General features: G+C 37.7%; 1 protein-coding gene across 1 annotated transcript in view; it reads left to right on the plus strand.

Moving 5' to 3' along the window:
• Window positions 1-6,706: 6,706 nt before the first annotated feature.
• Window positions 6,707-21,325, plus strand: part of LOC121374551 (QRFP-like peptide receptor) — a 62,435-nt gene continuing 47,816 nt past the window's right edge. Inside the window, exons 1-4 of the mRNA XM_041501657.1 lie at window positions 6,707-6,724; window positions 8,641-8,720; window positions 9,267-9,310; window positions 9,438-9,667. Of these exons, the coding sequence (XP_041357591.1) occupies window positions 6,707-6,724; window positions 8,641-8,720; window positions 9,267-9,310; window positions 9,438-9,667 (372 nt within the window). The remainder of the gene's footprint in view (window positions 6,725-8,640; window positions 8,721-9,266; window positions 9,311-9,437; window positions 9,668-21,325) is intronic.

Consider the following 21,325-nt stretch of genomic DNA (forward strand, 5'->3'; position numbering starts at 1 on the left):
CTGTGGGATGGTGTGTCTATATAAGATCCCTTGCTCCTAATAGAAAAATGTAGCCGGTTTCCTCCCTAAGACTATATTTAAGAATTACCAAATATTTTACATCCAATGGCCGATGATTACTACATTAATGTTCTCTATTGATGTCGTTAAACACAAACAACACTTTAGCTGTCTGTCCAAGAGACTGGAATAATGGTTAGTGAGAGAGAATTCGGTGTACTTGTCTTCTTCCTACAAACTGAGTTGTTAAACACTCGCTCTGGATTGGAGCCGGTACTGGGACGCGAACACAGTACGTATAAGCTTTAAGCCCAACAATCTACCCATTACACCACCGATACCGGTGTGTCGCTGAAAAGAGCTGATATCTATAAACATACGAAATCTTTCTTTCAATGTCAAGGCTTTAGACTCAAGTATACTTTTTAAATGTGTTTTTTTTCCATTGAGAATACATCATCGATACATCTCTTCATCATTTACAATGCATTAGAATGGGGCGTGGAGTACAAGGTACATGTTGATGATTAGGTGAAGTGCACTATGTTAAAACGTTACCATCTAAGAATTGCTGTTGAAACGAATGTCTAAAAGCGTGTGCTATGAAACTATTGTTTGTATAAAGTACGGTTTGAGATCGATCCCTGTCGGCGGGCCTATGGACTATTTCTCGTTTTAGCCAGTGCACCACGACTGGTATATCAAAGGCCGTGGTATGTGTTATCCTGTATGTGGGATGGCGCATATAAAAGATCCCTTGCTGCATTAGGAAAATGTAGCGGGTTTCCTCTGTTGACTACGTGTTATAATTACCAAATTTTTGACATCCGATAGCCGATGATTAATTGATCAATGTGCTGCAGTGGTGTCGTTAAATAAAACAAACTTCTTCTTTGTATAAAGTATACATGTATGGCTCGACCGGCCTCGCTTGTATAGTTATTAAGCCGTCGGACCTAAGGCTGGTAGGTACTGGGTTCGCGAGTTTAACGATTTTCAGTAGATAGATGTGATACTACACCGACTTCTCTCTCACTAACGACTAACAACTATCTCATTGTACTTGACCGATGGTCCAGGGGCGGGACGTAGACCAGTGGTAAAACCCTCGCTATTTCTCGTTCCTGTCAATGCACCACGACTGGTATATCAAAGGTCATGGTGTGTGCTAAGTTGTCTGTAGGATGGTGCAAGTAAAAGACCCCTTGCTACTAACAGAAACATGTAGCGAGTTTCCTCTCTAAGACTATATTATGTCAGAATTTCCAAATGTTTGACATCCAATAGCGGATGATTCATAAATCAATGTGCTCTAGTGTTGTCGTTAAACAAAACAAACTCTAACTGTTAGTTAAAATTAAGGTTTCTGCTTTTAAATGTTGCTGTTTCATTTTTTTTTAAATGTGACATGGATTAACAACACAAGGTTTTTCTAGTAACATGACCAGTGGTCACATCTGTTTAAATCCAGGATACGTACACAATAATAGCTTTTATCTTACAGCCACTGTTTGTCTTGACGGATTAAAGCTTGAATATATGGAAGGTTACGAACAAAGATGATTTGTCCAATCTTCGTCGTCAGTAACAGGATAAAAACAATGACAGGTTAATGACATACGTTTCATATCGGCTTTATCCTGTTCAGATCGAATGAGGATAAAGCCGATAACCCGCATCATTAACCTCGTATTCTCTAAACAATATTGGATTTGGTAAATGAAATTTCTCTCAGTGAGATAAGAAACGTTATAGTTAAAGGGGCATTTTCAAAACTGCATAATAAAATAAAAATGTATTCACTTTTCTTGAGAAATTTCAACATTTTACCTTGATATATCGTACATGTCCACAAACAATTACATCCAAATACCTGTTTGTTTGTTTGTTAGGTAGGTAGATAGGTAGGTAGTAGGTAGATAGATAGGCAGACAGGCAGGCAGATAGGTAGGTAGGTAGGTAGGTAGATATTAACGTTCTTGTATCCCAAGGGTTCAAACAGGCGTTCTGTGTACCCAGCCTGGGATTAAAAATAATAATCTAAATAATGCCATTTATTACTATTCATAAATCTATATAAATGCAATATGCACTAAGGATGACCAACAGGTTAATATATGATGTTACACTTTGATTTTAAATTTCATTTTTATAATGACAAGGAACTAGCTGCTATTTTAATATTCTTTATATTTTGTAAAAAAAAAACCCGATTTACGAAGAAACCGCCGTTTACGTCGAGTAGCAACACGTTACAATTTCGATAATCTTACGGTAATTATGCAAAGATTATATACGTGGATACGTGGGGTCAATTAATTTGTAGCTACTACCAGTTATCATAAATACATGTAAACAATAGCGAAATATGACACTATGAGAGTGCACCTTTAATTTAATCCATTTTAGGATAACCACTGTGCCTGTAACCACAATTTTGTACTTGCTGAGTTTTGCAGTTGGATAGAGCATTGGCGGATTCAGAGGGTGTTATAGGTGTCTCGTGACCCCCTGAGTCCCCCCCCCCCCCCCCCCCCCCCCCCCGGCCAATTTGAAGTGCCCTTTTTAAAGACTTAAAATACATCATCCACAATATACATTTCTAAACTGCCCTAAAAATTCCTTTCTTAACATCTTTATTTAAAAACAAATTCCGGACAGCATGCACCCCCTCCCATGGGCGTACATGGGGGGGGGGGGGGTCGATGGGTTCGACCGAACCCCCCCTGAAATCGCTTTTTTTATAATTTAATATATCTGATATTGATATCTGACATTATTATATTTACTCAACATAGAAATATATGCCCAATATCTCTGCAATCTATTTTGGAACCCCCCTTTTCAAAATCCTCTATTTTGGAACCCGCCTTTTCAAAATCATATGTACGCCCATGCCCCCCCCCCCCCCCCCCCCCCCCCCCGAACCCACTATAAATCTCGTTCCCTTTGGAAGATCGGCTCCTTTGCCTTCCACAAAATCAAATTTGCCCTTTTTCAAAATTGTGTGACCTCCCCTTCACAACATCCTGGATCCCCGCTGATATAAAAAACGAAAACAAATCAATGAAATTTAATAAATTTCACGATGAACAAACTGGCTTATATCATACTTCTTTCAAAAAATTATTATCAAATCGCAAACAATAATAACGAGTCAAAGACTGGAAAAAAAACACTTCCAAATTTCCTACTATAAAATATTTAATTTGAATTATCAACAACACAAATCTATAGAGAACCGACCTGGCATTAACATCATGTTTCAGAGATTTCGACGCCACAAAACAAGAAAAGGAAAAAAAGATGCAAAATATATGTATTTTGATAATGTCATATGTCGTCTGCTGGTACTAGACGATCCATCAGTCAAATGTATAGGTAATTTGAGCAGAGTCAGTCCCACGTCTTTCTCGTTTAGCTGTTTTATCGTTGTCTGAAGATGTAATGTGTGTCTCTGGCATTATCACTCTCATGGCTAGCTCTAGCAGTCGCCAACTTCGCCAGTTGCGAATTTTAAAAACAATGGTCGAATTTTATTTCAATTTGGTGACTAAACTTTATGTAATAATTGTTATTTTATTTGAAAATAACCGGGTTTTTGTCATTTTTAAAGTTTAAGTGGATAATTTGGCGAATTTTCCCACTAACCCAGAGCGTCTGTCTGCCTGTCTGTCTATCCCGCGGGAGGGATCTAGAGGAGTCGGTAGAGCGCTCGGCTGATGTGTTTCCGTCATTGGATCGAATAATCTCAGTGGACCCATTTCTCTGATAGGGTTTATCCCGTGCTAAACCTTTAATGTTTTGTTCGTCTATCTGTTTCCGTCTCGGACTGTCTCTCCAACTCTCTTAATGGGCACCCTGGGTTCTTTTTTAACGAATATTAAACGGACATACCCTAGTTTTTAAACACTAACGCATATTTTTGACTATTATAACCGTTTTTGATAACTTAAATCATACTTTACTTAGATTTTATTGTTTAAATTATCAATTCCGTACATTCGAAGTGTTATTGGTCATCCTGGTGTTTTTAATATCACAAAATGCATTTCTTATATTTTTTTAAACGCACGTGCGTCTGAGAAGTAACACTTATGGAGTCGAATGTTAGTCTATTTGTAGAGGGTATTTCACCATTTCAAAGTCACAGACACATGTTTCACTCTATTGTAACTTTATCCAAATGTGTTACAGGTTTGTAGATTAACTAAACATAGTGTTAATTTTCACGGGTTGAAACTAGGGTCTGTCCCTTTAAGAAATGCAAATATATGGTATTAGTGTTCTTGTACTGTGAAACATTTTTTTTTTTTTTTTTTTTTTTAATATTTTTTTTATAAGTTTTATTGTCAGCCCCTTGTTTACAATTAGAACAACACATGCCAAGGGTAAAACATGTGAAACATATTAACATTTTTCTTTTACTTAGAAAAAGAAGAAATTTGTTTTATTTAACGACAACACTAGAGCACATTGATCAATTAATCATAGCCTATTGGATGTCAAACATTTGGTATTTATGACTCGTAGTCATTAGAGGAAACCCGCTACATTTTTCAATAGCTTCAAGGGACCTTTTATATGCACTTTCCCACAGACAGAAAAGCACATACTACAGCCTTTGACCAATTGTGGTGTACTGGTTGAAACGAGGGGAAAAAAACACCAAATCAGTTGAATGAATCCACCGAGGTAGTTTGATCCTGCGACGCAAGCACCTCAGACGAGCGCTCAACCAATTGAGCTAAATCCCGCCCCTCTTTTACTTAAATACTACAATTCACCACGCTATTATATGAGTTTCCCTACTTTGTTCCGAAACAATAGAAACAGGCTGGGACAAATCACTACAAGACAGATTTGTCAAACCTACAACTATATAACCCACTGATACCTAACATACTCCCTTCCCCCTCCTCCCTCCCTCCTTCTCTCTCTCTCTCTCTCTGTTTGTCTGTCTCTCCGTATGCTTGTCTGTCTGTCTCTCTCTCTCTGTTTGTCTGTATCTCCGTCTGTCTGTCTGTCTGTCTCTCTCTCTGTGTGTGTGTCTCTCTCTCTCTCTCTCTCTCTCTCTCTCTCTCTCTCTCTCTCTCTCTCTCTCTCTCTCTCTCTCTCTCTCTCTCTCTCTCTCTCTCTCTCTCTCTCTAATGATAGTGACCCGCAATGAATCTTACAGAATGACAACTGATTACTTTCAAAGTTGTTACTCTACATGTGCAGAATTACTGAACAGCCGAAATTGATAAGTAAAATGACCACTGGTGGTGCAGTATACTGATGAATGAACGAATTACTAAATGAATGAATGAACGAATGAATAAATGAATGGACTGATGAATGAATGAATGGATTAATGAATTAACTGAATGAATGGATGAATGAGTGAATGAATGAATGAATGAAATATTAACGACACCCCAAAACAAACAAGACCTCGGCTATTAGATACCAAAAAAAAAGGTAATATGGTGGCGCAAGGATATTCATCAGGTGGCTCTACCTGACTGAAAAAGCATCGTAAGTACTCCAGATAAAGAGTTATTATGAATAATCTAGTAATAGAATATATATATATATATATATATATATATATATATATATATATATATATATATATATATATATATATATATAGATACATACATACATACATACATACATACATACATATTTATGTATGTATACACACTTCGAAAATAAATGTGCACATATATCTTTTATAGATACATATTTGATATTTATTTTAAAAATTAATATTCAGTATGATGTGATTTCCATGTATTTTAAAATATTTGTTAAAAGATGCAAAATGAAGAATGGTTTTCATTTTTAATAACATCATCTGTTTTTCGCTTTCTCTTTCTGAGAAAAGAATTGAATTGATATGCGATATGTAAAATAAACATTTATTACTTATAGATATATTGATAGTATATGATAAATGTGATTCACGTGTACTTTAAAAACATTTATAACAAAAGCGCAAAATGGAGAAAATGGTCGGTTTTTAAATTTTCCTTCCATTTTCTTTTCGGTTTCTCTTTCTGAGCAAGGAAGCAGTCGGCTGGCTTACAGTAAAGTATTAGTAAAATTTATGTTTCTTCTGCCCCCTCGTCCCCCTCCCCCCAACACTCGCACATTACTAATTTACGAACCCATTACCTTCCAACCATAGAACTGACGGCTCAACAACTAGGCTACGTTACGCCACCGATCTCAGCCAGAGAGAATAGGAGTGGATGTGTCCAGATGTTGTGATTAAAACAACAACTTTTCATCAAAATAGCTGAGAGTAATTAAAATTGTTATCACTTCAGAAAAAAACACACCCACCCAGTACACACATCACAATCACAACCAGCACTGAGCAAATCAGTTAATTTACTTTGTACCCATGTGGTTCCTTAATCCTGGAAACAGTCACGAACCCAGTGTTGAAACCAGTTATATAGTGTGCGAGTTTACATGGATTACACAATTAGATGGTGGCACTATTTCTGGCACTGAATGGAAGACCACGTAAAAGAAACAAATACACCGATGGCACGGCACAATGAGAACAAATTACGCACGGCCTTCCTCCAACCATTCCCGGGGATTAGCACGGTTACAGAATCCCGTCATTAACGGCAAGCGAACGTGCGGAACACTCTTGGTGGTAATTTCGTTTTCCTCGGGTCTAATACGTGCTTGGCCTCGAACTATGGCTGATGGCCAGGTCGTGTGGCGTCGACGGATGTGTGCATGTGTGGGAACTCACCGGATGATATAAGCTTCATCTTTTTATTTTCATTATAGGTTTAAATGGCTATTAACAATGATATTTTGTCCTACTCGTGAATTTTAGGTGGCTATTACCAGTCGACATTTTGTCCTACTCGTGAATTTTAGGTGGCTATTACCAGTCGACATTTTGTCCAACTCGTGAATTTTAGCAACCTACCCCCACCATCCCGAGTCAGGCCACCGATCTTATCGGAGGTCGGATTCGGGATGGGCGTGTTCGAAACCCTAGTAGTATATGGGCACGTTAAACTAGTTATCATCATCATCATCATCAAGACGAAACAAAAAACCGTGATGATATAGCCATAAAATATGTTTATACTTGTATACAATCCAGAGTTTATTACTGCACTTTTCACCCTGTTTTTTCAATGTTGAAATAGACCAACAAATTCGCCTATTGCATAAATAGTCTCGCCCGATATTTTTAGAATTTGTATGCTCCCGAATAACGCTATAAAAGGCGAAGTGTAATTGGTCGATATTAAAATTGTTATTTATTGATGAAATGTGGGAGTCCACGAAATGCTATTAGATCTACTGGTAGACCCAGTAGAGCTATTTTTAATCAGATTGGAATTTTAGGTGGCTATTACCAGTCGACATTTTGTCCTGTTCTTGAATCTTAGGTGGCTATTACCAGTCGACATTTTGTCCTATTCGTGAATTTTAGGTGGCTATTACCAGTCGACATTTTGTCCTATTCGTGAATTTTAGGTGGCTATTACCAGTCGACATTTTGTCCTGTTCTTGAATTTTAGGTGGCTATTACCAGTCGACATTTTGTCCTATTCGTGAATTTTAGGTGGCTATTACCAGTCGACATTTTGTCCTGTTCTTGAATTTTAGGTGGCTATTACCAGTCGACATTTTGTCCTATTCGTGAATTTTAGGTATTACCAGTCCTGCTCGTGACATTTGGCTATTACCAGTCGACATTTTGTCCTATTCGTGAATTTTAGGTTGCTATTACCAGTCGACATTTTGTCCTATTCGTGCATTTTAGGTGGCTATTACCAGTCGACATTTTGTCCTACTCGTGCATTTTAGGTGGCTATTACCAGTCGACATTTTGTCCTGTTCTTGAATTTTAGGTGGCTATTACCAGTCGACATTTTGTCCTATTCGTGAATTTTAGGTGGCTATTACCAGTCGACATTTTGTCCTGCTCGTGAATTTCAGATGGCTATTACCAGTCGACATTTTGTCCTACTCGTGAATTTTAGGTGGCTATTACCAATCGACATTTTGTCCTATTCGTGAATTTTAGGTGCTATTACCAGTCGACATTTTGTCCCACTCGTGTATTTTAGATGACTATTATCAATCGACATTTGCGAAATATAAAGATTTTATCTTGATCAGAATGTCCATAAAATATTTTCTAGCATATGAAAAATAAAATTCTTGAAAAATCTGTAGAGTTTGACATGCAACTTAAGCAAGTAACGTCACTGTTATTTTTGTACCTATATTTTTTTTACCTAGAATTTCTTTGAGGGCAAAGTACTAATGGGTAGCCTATTTCTAAGGCAGACGGTTTGACCAAAATAAACTCAAATGCCCACAATAACCGTACTTAAAAATATTTTCCATATATAGGCACGTTAATTCATGTTTTTGTTCCCAATGCTCGAAAACAAATTAGGTTTAAGTTACCGCGCTGAATTGACCAACACTCTTTCTAAACTTCGCATGTCGCTAGTTGTAAAGACGATTGCCTTCTACATAAGACAATAAGGTGAATGTTTGGCAAAGCAGGTTTCTTGATGGTGTCTGAGAAAGCGTAAAGTTTGGTAACAGGTCTCGAGTTTACTGGTCTCTAAACACGTTCTTTGTGCTTTCAATCAGCGCCTGCTATTGATTTCCACGTCTCAGACAGCCCAGCCGCCTTCTCTAGTCGACGGCATTCGTTGGTCAGCTGCCTATTGGTGAGGATTCCTTAAAACCGATACTTTGTTCAAGAAAGGTAAACTTTACGCTTAGTATTGGCAGTCGTTGGTAATTTGCGTACTGGCGAGGATTCTTTGAAACCGAAAAGTAAACTTTACGCTTACTGCAAAGTCTAGAAAAGGAGAAACAATTTATTGTGTTTTCATTGATAACGGGTCTGTTTTGGGGTGGGGTTTTTTTTAGTACCTTGTATTAACATTCGTTGGTCATTTGCTTACTTTCGAGGATTCTTTGAAAACGTTACTTTGTTCAAAAAGTGGAAACGTTTATCTAATGCTGCAACCTTTCGAAAATGAGAAATCTTTATTGCATTTTTATCAGCATTGTATTGGTATGTTTGTAATATAATGTAACTCTGACGTTTAACAACGCTTAAAATGTTCTTTTAGTATTAGTGTAGAAAAAACAAAACAAAAAAACAACAAACAAATCTACAAAAAACAACAACCCAAATTTCATGATGTCGATGTCGCTACAAGATGTCAATCACACTGACATCTTTGCGTACTGGGACAATGATACAGCATCTACAACACCAACACCGCCAACAACAACTACTACTACTACAACAATTACAGCAACATCAGGACTGTTGGAGTACAACGACTCAAGAGTCACCGATCTGCTTCAGACGTCTTTCATGGATGATGTCTTGGATTACTTCACTGTCACCGACAGCGTGGAGAACGTCACGGATTACGTCTACGACTACAACTACAACGAGTCGGTCAACTACGTCCCCTTGGACGAGCTGGTGCCCAACGCCGTCGTGTACGGGCTGACGTTCCTGCTGGGTCTGGTGGGCAACGTCCTCGTCATCATCTCCGTGGCGCGCTACAAGAGGATGCAGAACGTCACCAACATCTTCCTGCTCAGTCTGGCTACCGCCGACCTCCTGCTGGTCCTCATCTGTGTACCAGTCAAGGTAAGACGTCCAACTGTACAGTCCGTCTGTCTGCCTGTCAGTCTGTCTGTACACACACTGTGTCACTGGGCAGAACGTCACCAACATCTTCCTGCTTAGTCTGGCCACCGCTGACCTCATGCTGGTCCTCATCTGTGTACCAGTCAAGGTAAGACGTCCAACTGTACAGTCCGTCCATCCGTCTGTCTGTCTGTACACAATGGATGTACCCGTCAAGGTAAGACATCCAACTTTACAGTCCATCCGTTTGTCTGTTAGTCTATCTGTAGACACGTTGTGTCACTGGGCAGAAAGTCACCAACACCTCCCCACTAGAGACTGTGCTCCTCACTGCAGATATCATTCTAGATAACTACCTCCACAATGACCTTACGCTATAACAGCCGATCCCTCACGAACATATATACAACCTCTTCGTCTCGGACATGATTGAAGATTTATGAAAACCGAGTGTCCCACGGCGTCTGTGGTACTCGTCATCACTGACAGGCAAGCAAGTATGCTGCTATTTTTCTTAAAGGGACAGACCCTAGTTTCAGCACATAAAAATTAGCAATAAGTTTAGTTAATCTACAAACCTGTAACACATTTGGATGAAGTTACAATTGAATGAAACATGAGTCTGTGACTTTAAAATGGTGAAATACCCTCTAAAAATAGACTAACACTCGACTCCATAACTGTTACTTTTCAGACGCACACGCGTTTTTAAAAATAAGAGAAATGCATTTTGTGATATTAAAACACCAGGATGACCAAAAACACTTCGAATGTACGGAAATTGGTAATCTAAACCATAAAATCTAAGTAAAGTATTTATTTCAGTTATCAAAAACGGCTACAATAGTCAAAAATATGCCTTAGTGTTTAAAAACTAGGGTATGTCCCTTTAAAATAATGACGTAATTAGGTGGGCTGGATCTAGCTCAGTCGGTAGAGCGCTCGCCTTACGTCCTAGCGTCGTAGGATCGAATCACCTCAGTAGGTCAAATCTTTGAGTGGTTTTTTTCCGCCGTCACATCCAGTGCACCACGACTGGTATATGAAAGGCCGTGGTATATATGCTATCATGTCTGTGGGATGATGTATTTGAAAGATCCCTTGCTACTAATGGACAAATATAGCGGCTTTCCTCTCTAAGATTATAATATTTTATGCCAGAATTACCAAATGTTAGACATCCAATAGCCGATGATTAATAATAAATGAATGTGCTCTAGTGGTGTCGTTAAACAAAAGAAACTTTAACTTTAACTTTGACGTAAATATTTTACAATGATTTTTCTTGAAGACGTATTACACATCAGTTTATATATATATATTGAAATGTCAGTGCACGCTACATAATATTAGATACAATTATAAATAGAATGAGGTAGGATACTTATAATCTTACTTCTATGTGTTTGGGGTGACCGTGAGAAGGGGTTCCCTTAAAATGGGCCCATGCAAATGATGAATGTTAATATATACTTTTCAAAAACAAGTTGGAGGAATTGCCAAAATTGTAAGGTATATTAGCAGTGGGGAATGGTTATATGATAATAGTGAATTAATTGGGCAAATATTACAACCGGTAGTTCAGTATTACAGTAGGTTTTATAACCACCAAAGATCTTGAAGGACGACTGGGGTCAGAAGTGAAATTTGAAAGTTGACGTTTTTTATCAGTAAATCGCAAATTAAAACAATAAAAATGACTAAAAACAAAACAATAACAACTGTATGATCAACAGAATGAAAAAGTCTGACTGAAATAATGTTCCACCATCTTGGAAATGGTCAAAATCGAGAATGGCACCCCCCGCACGTGTACGGGGCAACTGCGTGATGCATGTGCAAACTATGGAATGTGTTTCGATGTGTTGATAAACAAACCTGAACGTTCTTTACTAGGATGTCTGTGGTCTAATAGTTGATATTAATATTTCAGGTTCCCCTACTTTTTTGATGAGTACATGCACGCACGTACGCACGCACGTACGTATGTAATGTATGTGTGTGTGTGTGTGTGTGTGTGTGTGTGTGTGTTTCTAAATAATTTATTATTAGTACCATGTCTTATGGGCGCTATCTGTGTGTTTCTAAATAATTTATTATTAGTACCATGTCTTATGGGCGCTATCTTACGATAGGTTTTTTTGTTGCTGAAGTAATAATATGTACGCATGTACGCGTGCGCGCGCGCAAAACCAACATGTAGCAGGTGAGATTGATTCCACATCTCGGACATATGACAGTCGTGGAGACATGTCCCAAGGTCAGCCAGCAAAAGTTTCGCTAACGTTCACGAACTATTTGATTGGTTCCCAACGTGGCCATTTGGTTTACCGTGAAGCGCATAAGTCAGTCTAGCAGACATTTTCCCGCTCGGTCTAGTTGAACGCAGACCTGGTAGTCTCGATAGATCCAGACACCTGTTTTCAACAGGTCTACAAGTGCGTCTTTAACACCAACTTACTGCGCATGTCTAATATTTCATTTCATTTGTAACGCTATAGTTACAACGTGAACATGTACATGTTAGCGAGACATTTGATATATAATAATTATACTTTTACAGGCAATATCTGAATCTAGATAAGAACTAGTATGTAAGGACAGCAAGCTTATGGCTTGTGAAACTGACGTCATCGACGTCCCTGATATTTAAAAGTGCGTTCAGTAACGAAAACATGAATAAATAAATTAGTTACTTCATTTAATTTAATTAATGGTATTTATTACAACATATTTTATATTATTTTCGTTATTAACATCGATATCGTAACGAATACACTCATATCTTTTTTTTTTTTTTGTAGATTAACGTTTACAGATAATAAATTATCACAAAAGCAGGTGTCAGTTAAAATTTATGGAATTCGTTTGGGAATTATTTCTTATTGCCCGATCCTCACAGTCGAGGGATAAAATAAGTCCCAAACCAGTACCATTAAATTTCGTTTGGCACGCTGGCTAATGCAATAGTCTATATGTGTAACATACATGAATATAGCTACGGGATTTATGTACACATATATAAAAACAAGATATACCCAAGTTCCCTTAGGTCTCGTAACAAATTCCTTTATACAGATAATCTTACATATACGCATTTGTTTTCAGGACAGCTTGTTATCATGGTTATGTACTTTTACAAGTAAAGCGTGTCTTATACTCTACACAATTAGTTAAGGGCTAGTAGGATTTTGGTACTTCTTTGCTAGTGTCAAATTAGTTTAGCAAATGTTGATCACACGTTACCATAGCGTACGAGACAGGGGGCAGAGGTGCGGTGGGGGTGGGGTGGATGCAACTGCCCTACTAGTTCTGGAGCAAGTCCTCAAATTCGGACAAAAACGATAGAAATATTCAGGCAAAATGTGCTAACCTGAGACCTTTTACCATGTATTTCCTTCATTCTACAACGGAAGAAACAAATTCAAGTCATGGAATTACTTTTCCCCCAAGTCACGGAATTAAAATATATAAAGACAAAACTAAAAGCGAAACTTGCATTAGTGGACCATACCATGTTACTAGGTGGTAACCATTGACCGTGTTGGTATCGAGATTGATGCGTTAAAACTCGAATTTATTGCTGAACGGGGTTGAGATGTAGCCCAGTGGTAAAGCGCTCGCTTGATGCGCGGTCGGTCTGGGATCGATCCCCGTCGGTGGGTCCATTAGGCTATTTCTCACTCCAGCCAGTGCACCACGACTGGTATATCAAAGGCCGTAGTATGTGTTATCCTGTCTGTGGGATGGTGCATATAAAATATCCCTTACTGCTAATCGAAAAGAGCAACCCATGAAGTGGCGACAGCGGGTTTCCTCTTTCAATAGCTGTGTGGTCCTTAACCATAAAAAAACCCATTATGTCCAACGCCATATAACCGTAAATAAAATGTGTTGAGTGTGTCGTTAAATAAATATTTCCTTCCTTAATTGCTGAACAGCAATGTTCTTTTTGAGAGATAAAATATATTTCCTGGATTTCTTTCATTGAATAAATATTAGAACTTTGCTCTCCAAACCCCCCCCCCCCCCAAAAAAAAAAAAAAAAAAAACCACACAAAAAACCCAAAAAAACCCCACGTTATAGCAATAGCAACTCTTTTCGATTAGCAGCAAGGGATCATTTATATGCACCATCCCACAGACAGGATAGCACATATCATTGCTTTTAATATACCAGTCGTGGTGGTGCACTGGCTGGAACTAGAAATAGCCCAATGGACCCACCGACAGGGATCGATCCCAGACCGACCGCGCATCAAGAGAGCGTTGTACCACTGAGCTACTTCCCGCCCCCTTTCAGCAATGAATTCGAGTTTTAACGCATCATCCTTAATGATGTTGTTTTTCAATCTCGATACCAACACGGTCAATGGTTAGCACCTAGTAACATGGTATGGTCCACTACTGTGAGTTTCATGTCTTTATATATTTTAATTCCATGACTTGAATGCGCAGGACAATTAATGTGCTTGAAACTTAAAAGATTATAATTGGGGAAGTCATTATTAACATTTTTAAACATTGTAGCGTAAAACTAAAATTAGTTTCACTTTCTTAAACAATTATTGGATCACATGTGATGCTCAAATGAAATGGTGTTATATCTAACGTATATCAAGATATTTATACAATTCTGTAATATGCATACAAAATCAGTATAGTTTTAACCCGTAGTTTGGTTAATTTACAAACCTGTAACGCATTTAGATAAAGTCACAACAGAGTGAAATACAAATCTTTGACGTTAAAACGGGGAAATACCCTTAAAAGGGAGACTAAATATCGACTCCATAACCGTTACTTCTCAGACATATGTGTATTTTTAAAAATGTGTTTCAGGATGACCAGAAACACTTCGCATGTACGGGAATGGAAGGAAATGGAAGGAAATGTTTTATTTAACGACGCACTCAACACATTTTATTTACGGTTATATGGCGTCATACATATGGTTAAGGACCACACACAGATACTGAGAGAGGAAACCCGCTGTCGCCACTTCATGGGCTACTCTTTTTGATTAGCAGAAAGGGATCTTTTATATGCACTATCCCACAGACAGGATAGTACATACCACGCCTTTGTTACACCAGTTGTGGAGCACTGGCTGGAATGAGAAATAGCCTAAATGGATTCACAGACGGGGATCGATCCTAGACCGACTGGTACGGGAATGGATGATCTAAACAGTAAAATCTAACTAACGTCTTATTTAAATTATCACAAACGGCTTCAATAGTGAAAATACGCTGTAATGTTTAAAAACTAAGGCCAGTCACTTTAAGCAGCGAAGCCTATATATTATTTAATTACAGCAGAAGGGTCATTTGAAAACATGAAAGGAAAAGTACCAAAATTGTACATGGATAACATTTTACTTACCCATGGATAACATTTTATTTACCCAGTGATATCCCTTCATTTACATTATGTATCATCTAACAGAATTTAAAAAGTGATAAAATCTAATTTTCCGAACAACATTTTGCACTTAGTTCAAATAATAAATGGCTAATGTTATGCCCCAAATACCATGATGATTCTTTAACCAAGTTTACATGCTACAGTCTTGTCGTGATACTCGATAAAATCCGTTAAGATTTCCGTTTGTTTCCGCTGATTGACTCTAGTCGGTATCTAGATGACAAATCACGCCGATAATGTGTTGACCTATATTTCTGTGGGCATCATAAGTGTTACCAAGGGCAAGGTCATTGTCAAAAATATCCCTTCGCTTTTTCAAGAGATCATAATTATCAAGAATCATCTCTGATGGCGAAAGAGCTTTAAAGAAAAAACGTCGTTAGTGTTAAGGTTCTTTCTCACGGGGCGATTTGCAATAACGATTTTCTAGGAGGTCGAGAGTTTGCGAATGGCTGTAGGAAATAAAGCTCCTTTTAATCGATTTGCTTCATCATGGATGAAATGTCTGCCAGAATAAAGGACTTTGTTAATGCTATGATTATTTCTTCACTGTTCACGAAAACCAATGGCACATCAGTCATCGTATGATTAGCTTTATATGCGCGTGCTATTGTTTGATGGAATGTTCATTTAAAAAAAAATGTTTTTTAATACTTTCTAATATATATGCAGATCATGTTACATATGTTTAATGACAAATTTTGACCAAACGTAAATAATATTTTGGTGCACCAACGATGAACTAAGCCTACATCTGCTTAGCTAAAATTTACATTTAAATTATTAAAATCCTTCTTTTGGCATCGTAAGTTGACAAATCACTGGTGTAGACGGGGTGTGTGTGTGTGCGAGGTGGGGGTGGGAGCCATGTCTGTCGACCCAGAGTACGACTCAAAGATAGTGTGTTGGGTTAGCCAATGTGTCAAACTAAAGCAGCTCAAATTGTATTATTCCCAGCCAGTCCACAACGACTGGTATACCAAAAGGCCTTGGTATGTGTTGTCCTGTCTGTGGGATGGTGCATATAAAAACTCCCTTGCAACCAATGGAAAAAGGTAGCGGGTTTCTTCTCTAAGACACTATGTCAAAATCACCAATTGTTTGACATCCAAGAGCCGATGATTAACAAATCAATGTACTCTAGTTAAACAAAACAAACTTTAACTTTAAGATGTGTTATTCTTGCTTACTCAGAAAGCACAAGTTGTATTATTTTGTTGGTTACTATGACAGCCCAATTTGTATTATTTTTCGTTACTATGGCAGGCGAAGTTGTGTTATTGTTGGTTACTGTTGCTGTTGGTTACTATGACAGCCCATGTTGTGTTATTGTTGTTTACTATGACAACCAATGTTGTATTACTGTTGTTTACAATAGCAGCCCAAGTTATTGTTCGATACTATGACATCCCAAACTGTATTATTGCTACACAGGTACATTTTATGTATTCGTAATATACGTTTGTGTACATAAGCAAAGAATCATTTGAGAACACGTTTATACTTGATTATTGTAATGGTGTGTCCATGTTGGAATTGAATAACAATGTCAAACAAACTTATGATTTATTTATTTTTACTATTGACCTAGTAATATAATTGTCGACTATCACGTTTTACCGTCATGCTGCATCTTTATCAATTCACCTTCCCATAAGATTAATAGATTTGGAAACACCGAAGACTGTAATAAGCACTTTCTTCATTAATAATCGAAGACATGGTTCCGGTTTCCAGTTTGACAAATAAAGCCATATGAAATAAAAATATAAAAATAAATGTTTTAGTTAACAATGCACTTAGCACATTTTATTTACGGTTATATGGCGTCAGACATATGGTTAAGGACCACATAGATTTTTGAGAGGAAACCCGCTGTCGCCACTACAGGGCGTATACTACCAAATCAAATCCCATAGACGACAATAGTAACATATGCGGCTAAAACTCCTACCTGCAACGTATCAACCGACATAAACGCCACGGATATAAATACTACCACCCCTTACACTTAAAGTAAATCAGAAAAAATGGGGGTCAACCTGCTCGTTTCTGAGATAACGGGTAGCGTCTATGACTACCCTAGTTTCGCACAAAATTCGAGTACTTTTTTTTACAGGTACCCCATACATGTTTCAAGCACAAGGCTACTTGACACATTGGTACTAGATGAAATAAAATTGCACATTTATTTTACCCAGATGAAACTATTATTTTTTACAACCAACACACTTACATTTATAACCAATCACAGGACTTGTGGTGTTCACTTCTCTATCAAAAGTTGGGTGCACCTCGAGCTTTGACCCAGCCGGAAGTTATTTGGTATAGCACTACCTATACTGATAACATACATTTTTCAAAAAGTGTCCAGCTATGTGTCTTTATGACAACCAGGATCTGGTGTATTCTGACATAAACTGACAACCTCACTGAAACTGTTGTTTCTACAGTGCAACCTAATATAATGTACACCTCAAAAAGCATATATATTGCATATAGTTTTGTACAAATGCAATATGTCATATTAAACAACAAAATGTTTTAAAATAAAACTCCTGAAGATATTTACTTTCAGTTGGGTGTGTGTATTCGGGTATATATGTAGAGACAACAAAGATAGAGTACCTCTACCCCTTTAAAGAATTCCATTAAAACACATGCACTTGATTGACCCCTAGACTATGAAGACCTTAACAGGCACATCAAAGAAATATCAGTATTAAAAAAATACACTGTCTGAGGAAGGAAACACAAACATGACTGTACCTGTATGAAGTAATGACTTAATGTCCTGAACATTAGTGTTGAGAGGAAATCCTGTATGCTGGGTGTGGGTGTCTTCAAGTTACCAGGTGTGGGAATTTCAAATCCATCGGCCATGCTGATTTTCATAATGAACCATCAAAACTATTGGCAGCCACCAATATTCCTGACTATATTTTATTTATAGCCTACTGTAGTTGGAGGTTTTAATAGGTGTGATATCTGGAATAATCATGCAGCTTTAACATATTTATTTTTGATTAATTACTGAAAAAAAACTATTTTTAAATGACAAAATTACCCGAACATCTATTTTCTTGCATTATTTTCTAATCCGAATGAATACAATATGTACATTAGATGTATTCCTGCAATCTGTAATCCAGCATTTTATTTAGCTAGTAATATTAGGTAATACAGCTTTAACAATAAAATAAATTTATCAACTTAATCCAAGGCAGATAATCAAATCTGAAAAAATTGGTTCTGAATCTAGTATAAACTCAAAATGCTTTTCATGAGAGCTAACTAAGTGATTATTAAGAAACAAAAATTATCTGGAGATCTAAGTATATGTTTAACAACCTTATTGTTATGTACAAATAAGAACAGAAGACACAATAGTGACAACAAATTTAATTATGTTTTTGGTAAAGTTTTTCTTCAAATTTACATTAAATTTTGCATAAAACTACAAATTTGTCTAAAATATAACTTAGCACCCTATAAATATGTTAAAATGACAATAAAAATCAACTTCTTTACAAATTTGAGTTTTCAGAATTTCATACATAAAAAATTAACAATGTTAATGGAAACTAAAGACAGTAACCCACTATTGGCACATGCTATTTTTAATATAAAAATAAATTGCTATTAAAATCTTAGTTCAGGTTGCCTATATATAATACCATATTTAAGAGCAGTTGTATATGGCAAGTCAAATACCATGTAAAAAGAAATTATTGAAATCTTTACAGTATGAATTATAGGCCAAAACCAACTTTTCTTCAGTGCTAACTTTGATTCAAACTCCATTCAGAGCCATGTACAAAGATTATTGTCAAGGTCAAGGTCATTGTGAACTTGCATGATCGAGTGATGGCTAATTAATCAACCAGTATAGTTTAATTAAATAAAATGACAAAATCATAATATTTTTTATTATGCACTGAATATGTGCTATAGGGCGTATACTACCAAATCAAATCCCATAGACGACAATAGTAACATATGCGGCTAAAACTCCTACCTGCAACGTATCAACCGACATAAACGCCACGGATATAAATACTACCACCCCTTACACTTAAAGTGAATCAGAAAAAAATGGGGGTCAAGCTGCTCGTTTCTGAGATAACGGGTAGCGTCTATGACTACCCTAGTTTCGCACAAAATTCGAGTACTTTTTTTTACAGGTACCCCATACATGTTTCAAGCACAAGGCTACTTGACACATTGGTACTAGATGAAATAAAATTGCACATTTATTTTACCCAGATGAAACTATTATTTTTTACAACCAACACACTCACATTTATAACCAATCACAGGACTTGTGGTGTTCACTTCTCTATCAAAAGTTGGGTGCACCTCGAGCTTTGACCCAGCCGGAAGTTATTTGGTATAGTACTACCTATATGGGCTACTCTTTCCGATTAGCAGCAAGGGATCTTTTATTTGCGCTTCCCACAGGCAGGATAGCACAAACCATGGCCTTTGTTGAACCAGTTATGGATCACTGGTCGGTGCAAGTGGTTTACACCTACCCATTGAGCCTTGCGGAGCATAAAACAATAATTACATATACTTACCAGTGACATAATTGACCTCATCTTTTTTTACACAACAACAACAACGAAAAACAACAACAAACAAACAAAAATGTTGTTGGGATCGCCGGGGATTCGAGATAACATGAGTGACCGTATGACCGGCCTCGGTGGTGTCGTGGTTAAGCCATCGCACTTAAGGCTGGTAGGTACAGGGTTCGCAGCCTTGTATCGGCTCCCGCCCAGAGCGAGTTTTAACGACTCAATGTGTTGGTGTAAGACCACTACATCCTCTTCTCTCTCGCTAACCACTAACAACTAACAACTAACCCACGGTCCTGGACAGACAGCCCAGATAGCTGAGGTGTGCGTCCAGGACAGCATGCTTCAACCTTAATTAGATATAAGCATGAAAAGAAAAACAAAAGGAAAAATATACAAATATACAAGCAACACATTGCGAATTTAGGGGCAGGACGTAGCCCAATGGTAAAATCGCCCGCTCAATGAGCGGTCGGTCTGGGATCGATCCCCGTCGGTGGAACAATTGGGCTATTTCTCGTTCCAGCCAATGCACCACGACTGGTATATCAAAGGCCGTGGTATGTACTACCCTGTCTGTGGGATGGTGCATATAAAAGATGCCTTTCTGCTAATCGAAAACAGTAGCCCATAAAGTGGCGAGAAGCGGGTTTCCTCCCTCGATATCTGTGTGGTCCTTAACCATATGTCTGACGGCATATAACCGTAATTAAAATGTGTTGAGTGTGTCGTCAAATAAAACGTTTCCTTCATTGCGAATTTACAGAAAGGGATCTTTGGTGTACAATTTCCAATAGGAAAAAAAAGAAGTTGTTTATGTACCAGCGAGAGAGAGAGAGAGAGAGAGAGAGAGAGAGAGAGAGAGAGAGAGAGAGAGAGAGAGAGAGAGAGAGAGAGAGAGAGAGAGAGAGACAGACAGACAGACATACAGACAGACAGAGATACAGACAGAGGTGGTGACAGCCAGTACACTAAATTATATAGTGTTGCTTTAATATTTTTATGTATACAACCCATGTTTTACTCTTGGCATGTGTCGTTTTAATTATAAATAGATTGCCTTTGATACATCAGCTGTAAAAAATATGGTCCAGACAAAAAATAACACACTGCCAGGGCCATATCTAGTAGAACATAACTGGTGGGGGGGGGGGGGGGGTGATGGAGGGGAGTGGTGACGGCAGACAAAGTGAATCGGGGAACAGCAGCATAGGATCGTCTCCAGCTAAACAAAAGGGGAACTTCTAAACACTTTTCTTTAGTTTCTGAGAGGAGAGCGCAATTATCAACTGGACTAAACTCAACTTTATTCGTTCGTGCCAATCGTTCATCGGCCTATAACCCTGAACGTGGCCGAACTGAACTAACAACATGTTCTGTATTTGCATTACATTTCTCTATTCTCTTGTGCCTTTTCTGGCTGGAAGTAACACATGTCCGAGAATTGGGAATTACTCTTCCATTTACTGAGTGTAGAAAATGCTTGGCAAATCAATAAATTAGGGATCTTTTGATTCTCCCACAGTGAGACGCTAAACGCGTTAAAAGCTAATTAAGCTAACTACAATAAAATTAACATATATCCGAATATCGTCAACAAACTCACTGAGGTATTAAGGTGGGTTTGCACCGCACGACCCGTAATAACGGT

The sequence above is a fragment of the Gigantopelta aegis genome, chromosome 6, assembly GCF_016097555.1.
Source record: "Gigantopelta aegis isolate Gae_Host chromosome 6, Gae_host_genome, whole genome shotgun sequence".
NCBI classification, from domain to species: domain Eukaryota; kingdom Metazoa; phylum Mollusca; class Gastropoda; order Neomphalida; family Peltospiridae; genus Gigantopelta; species Gigantopelta aegis.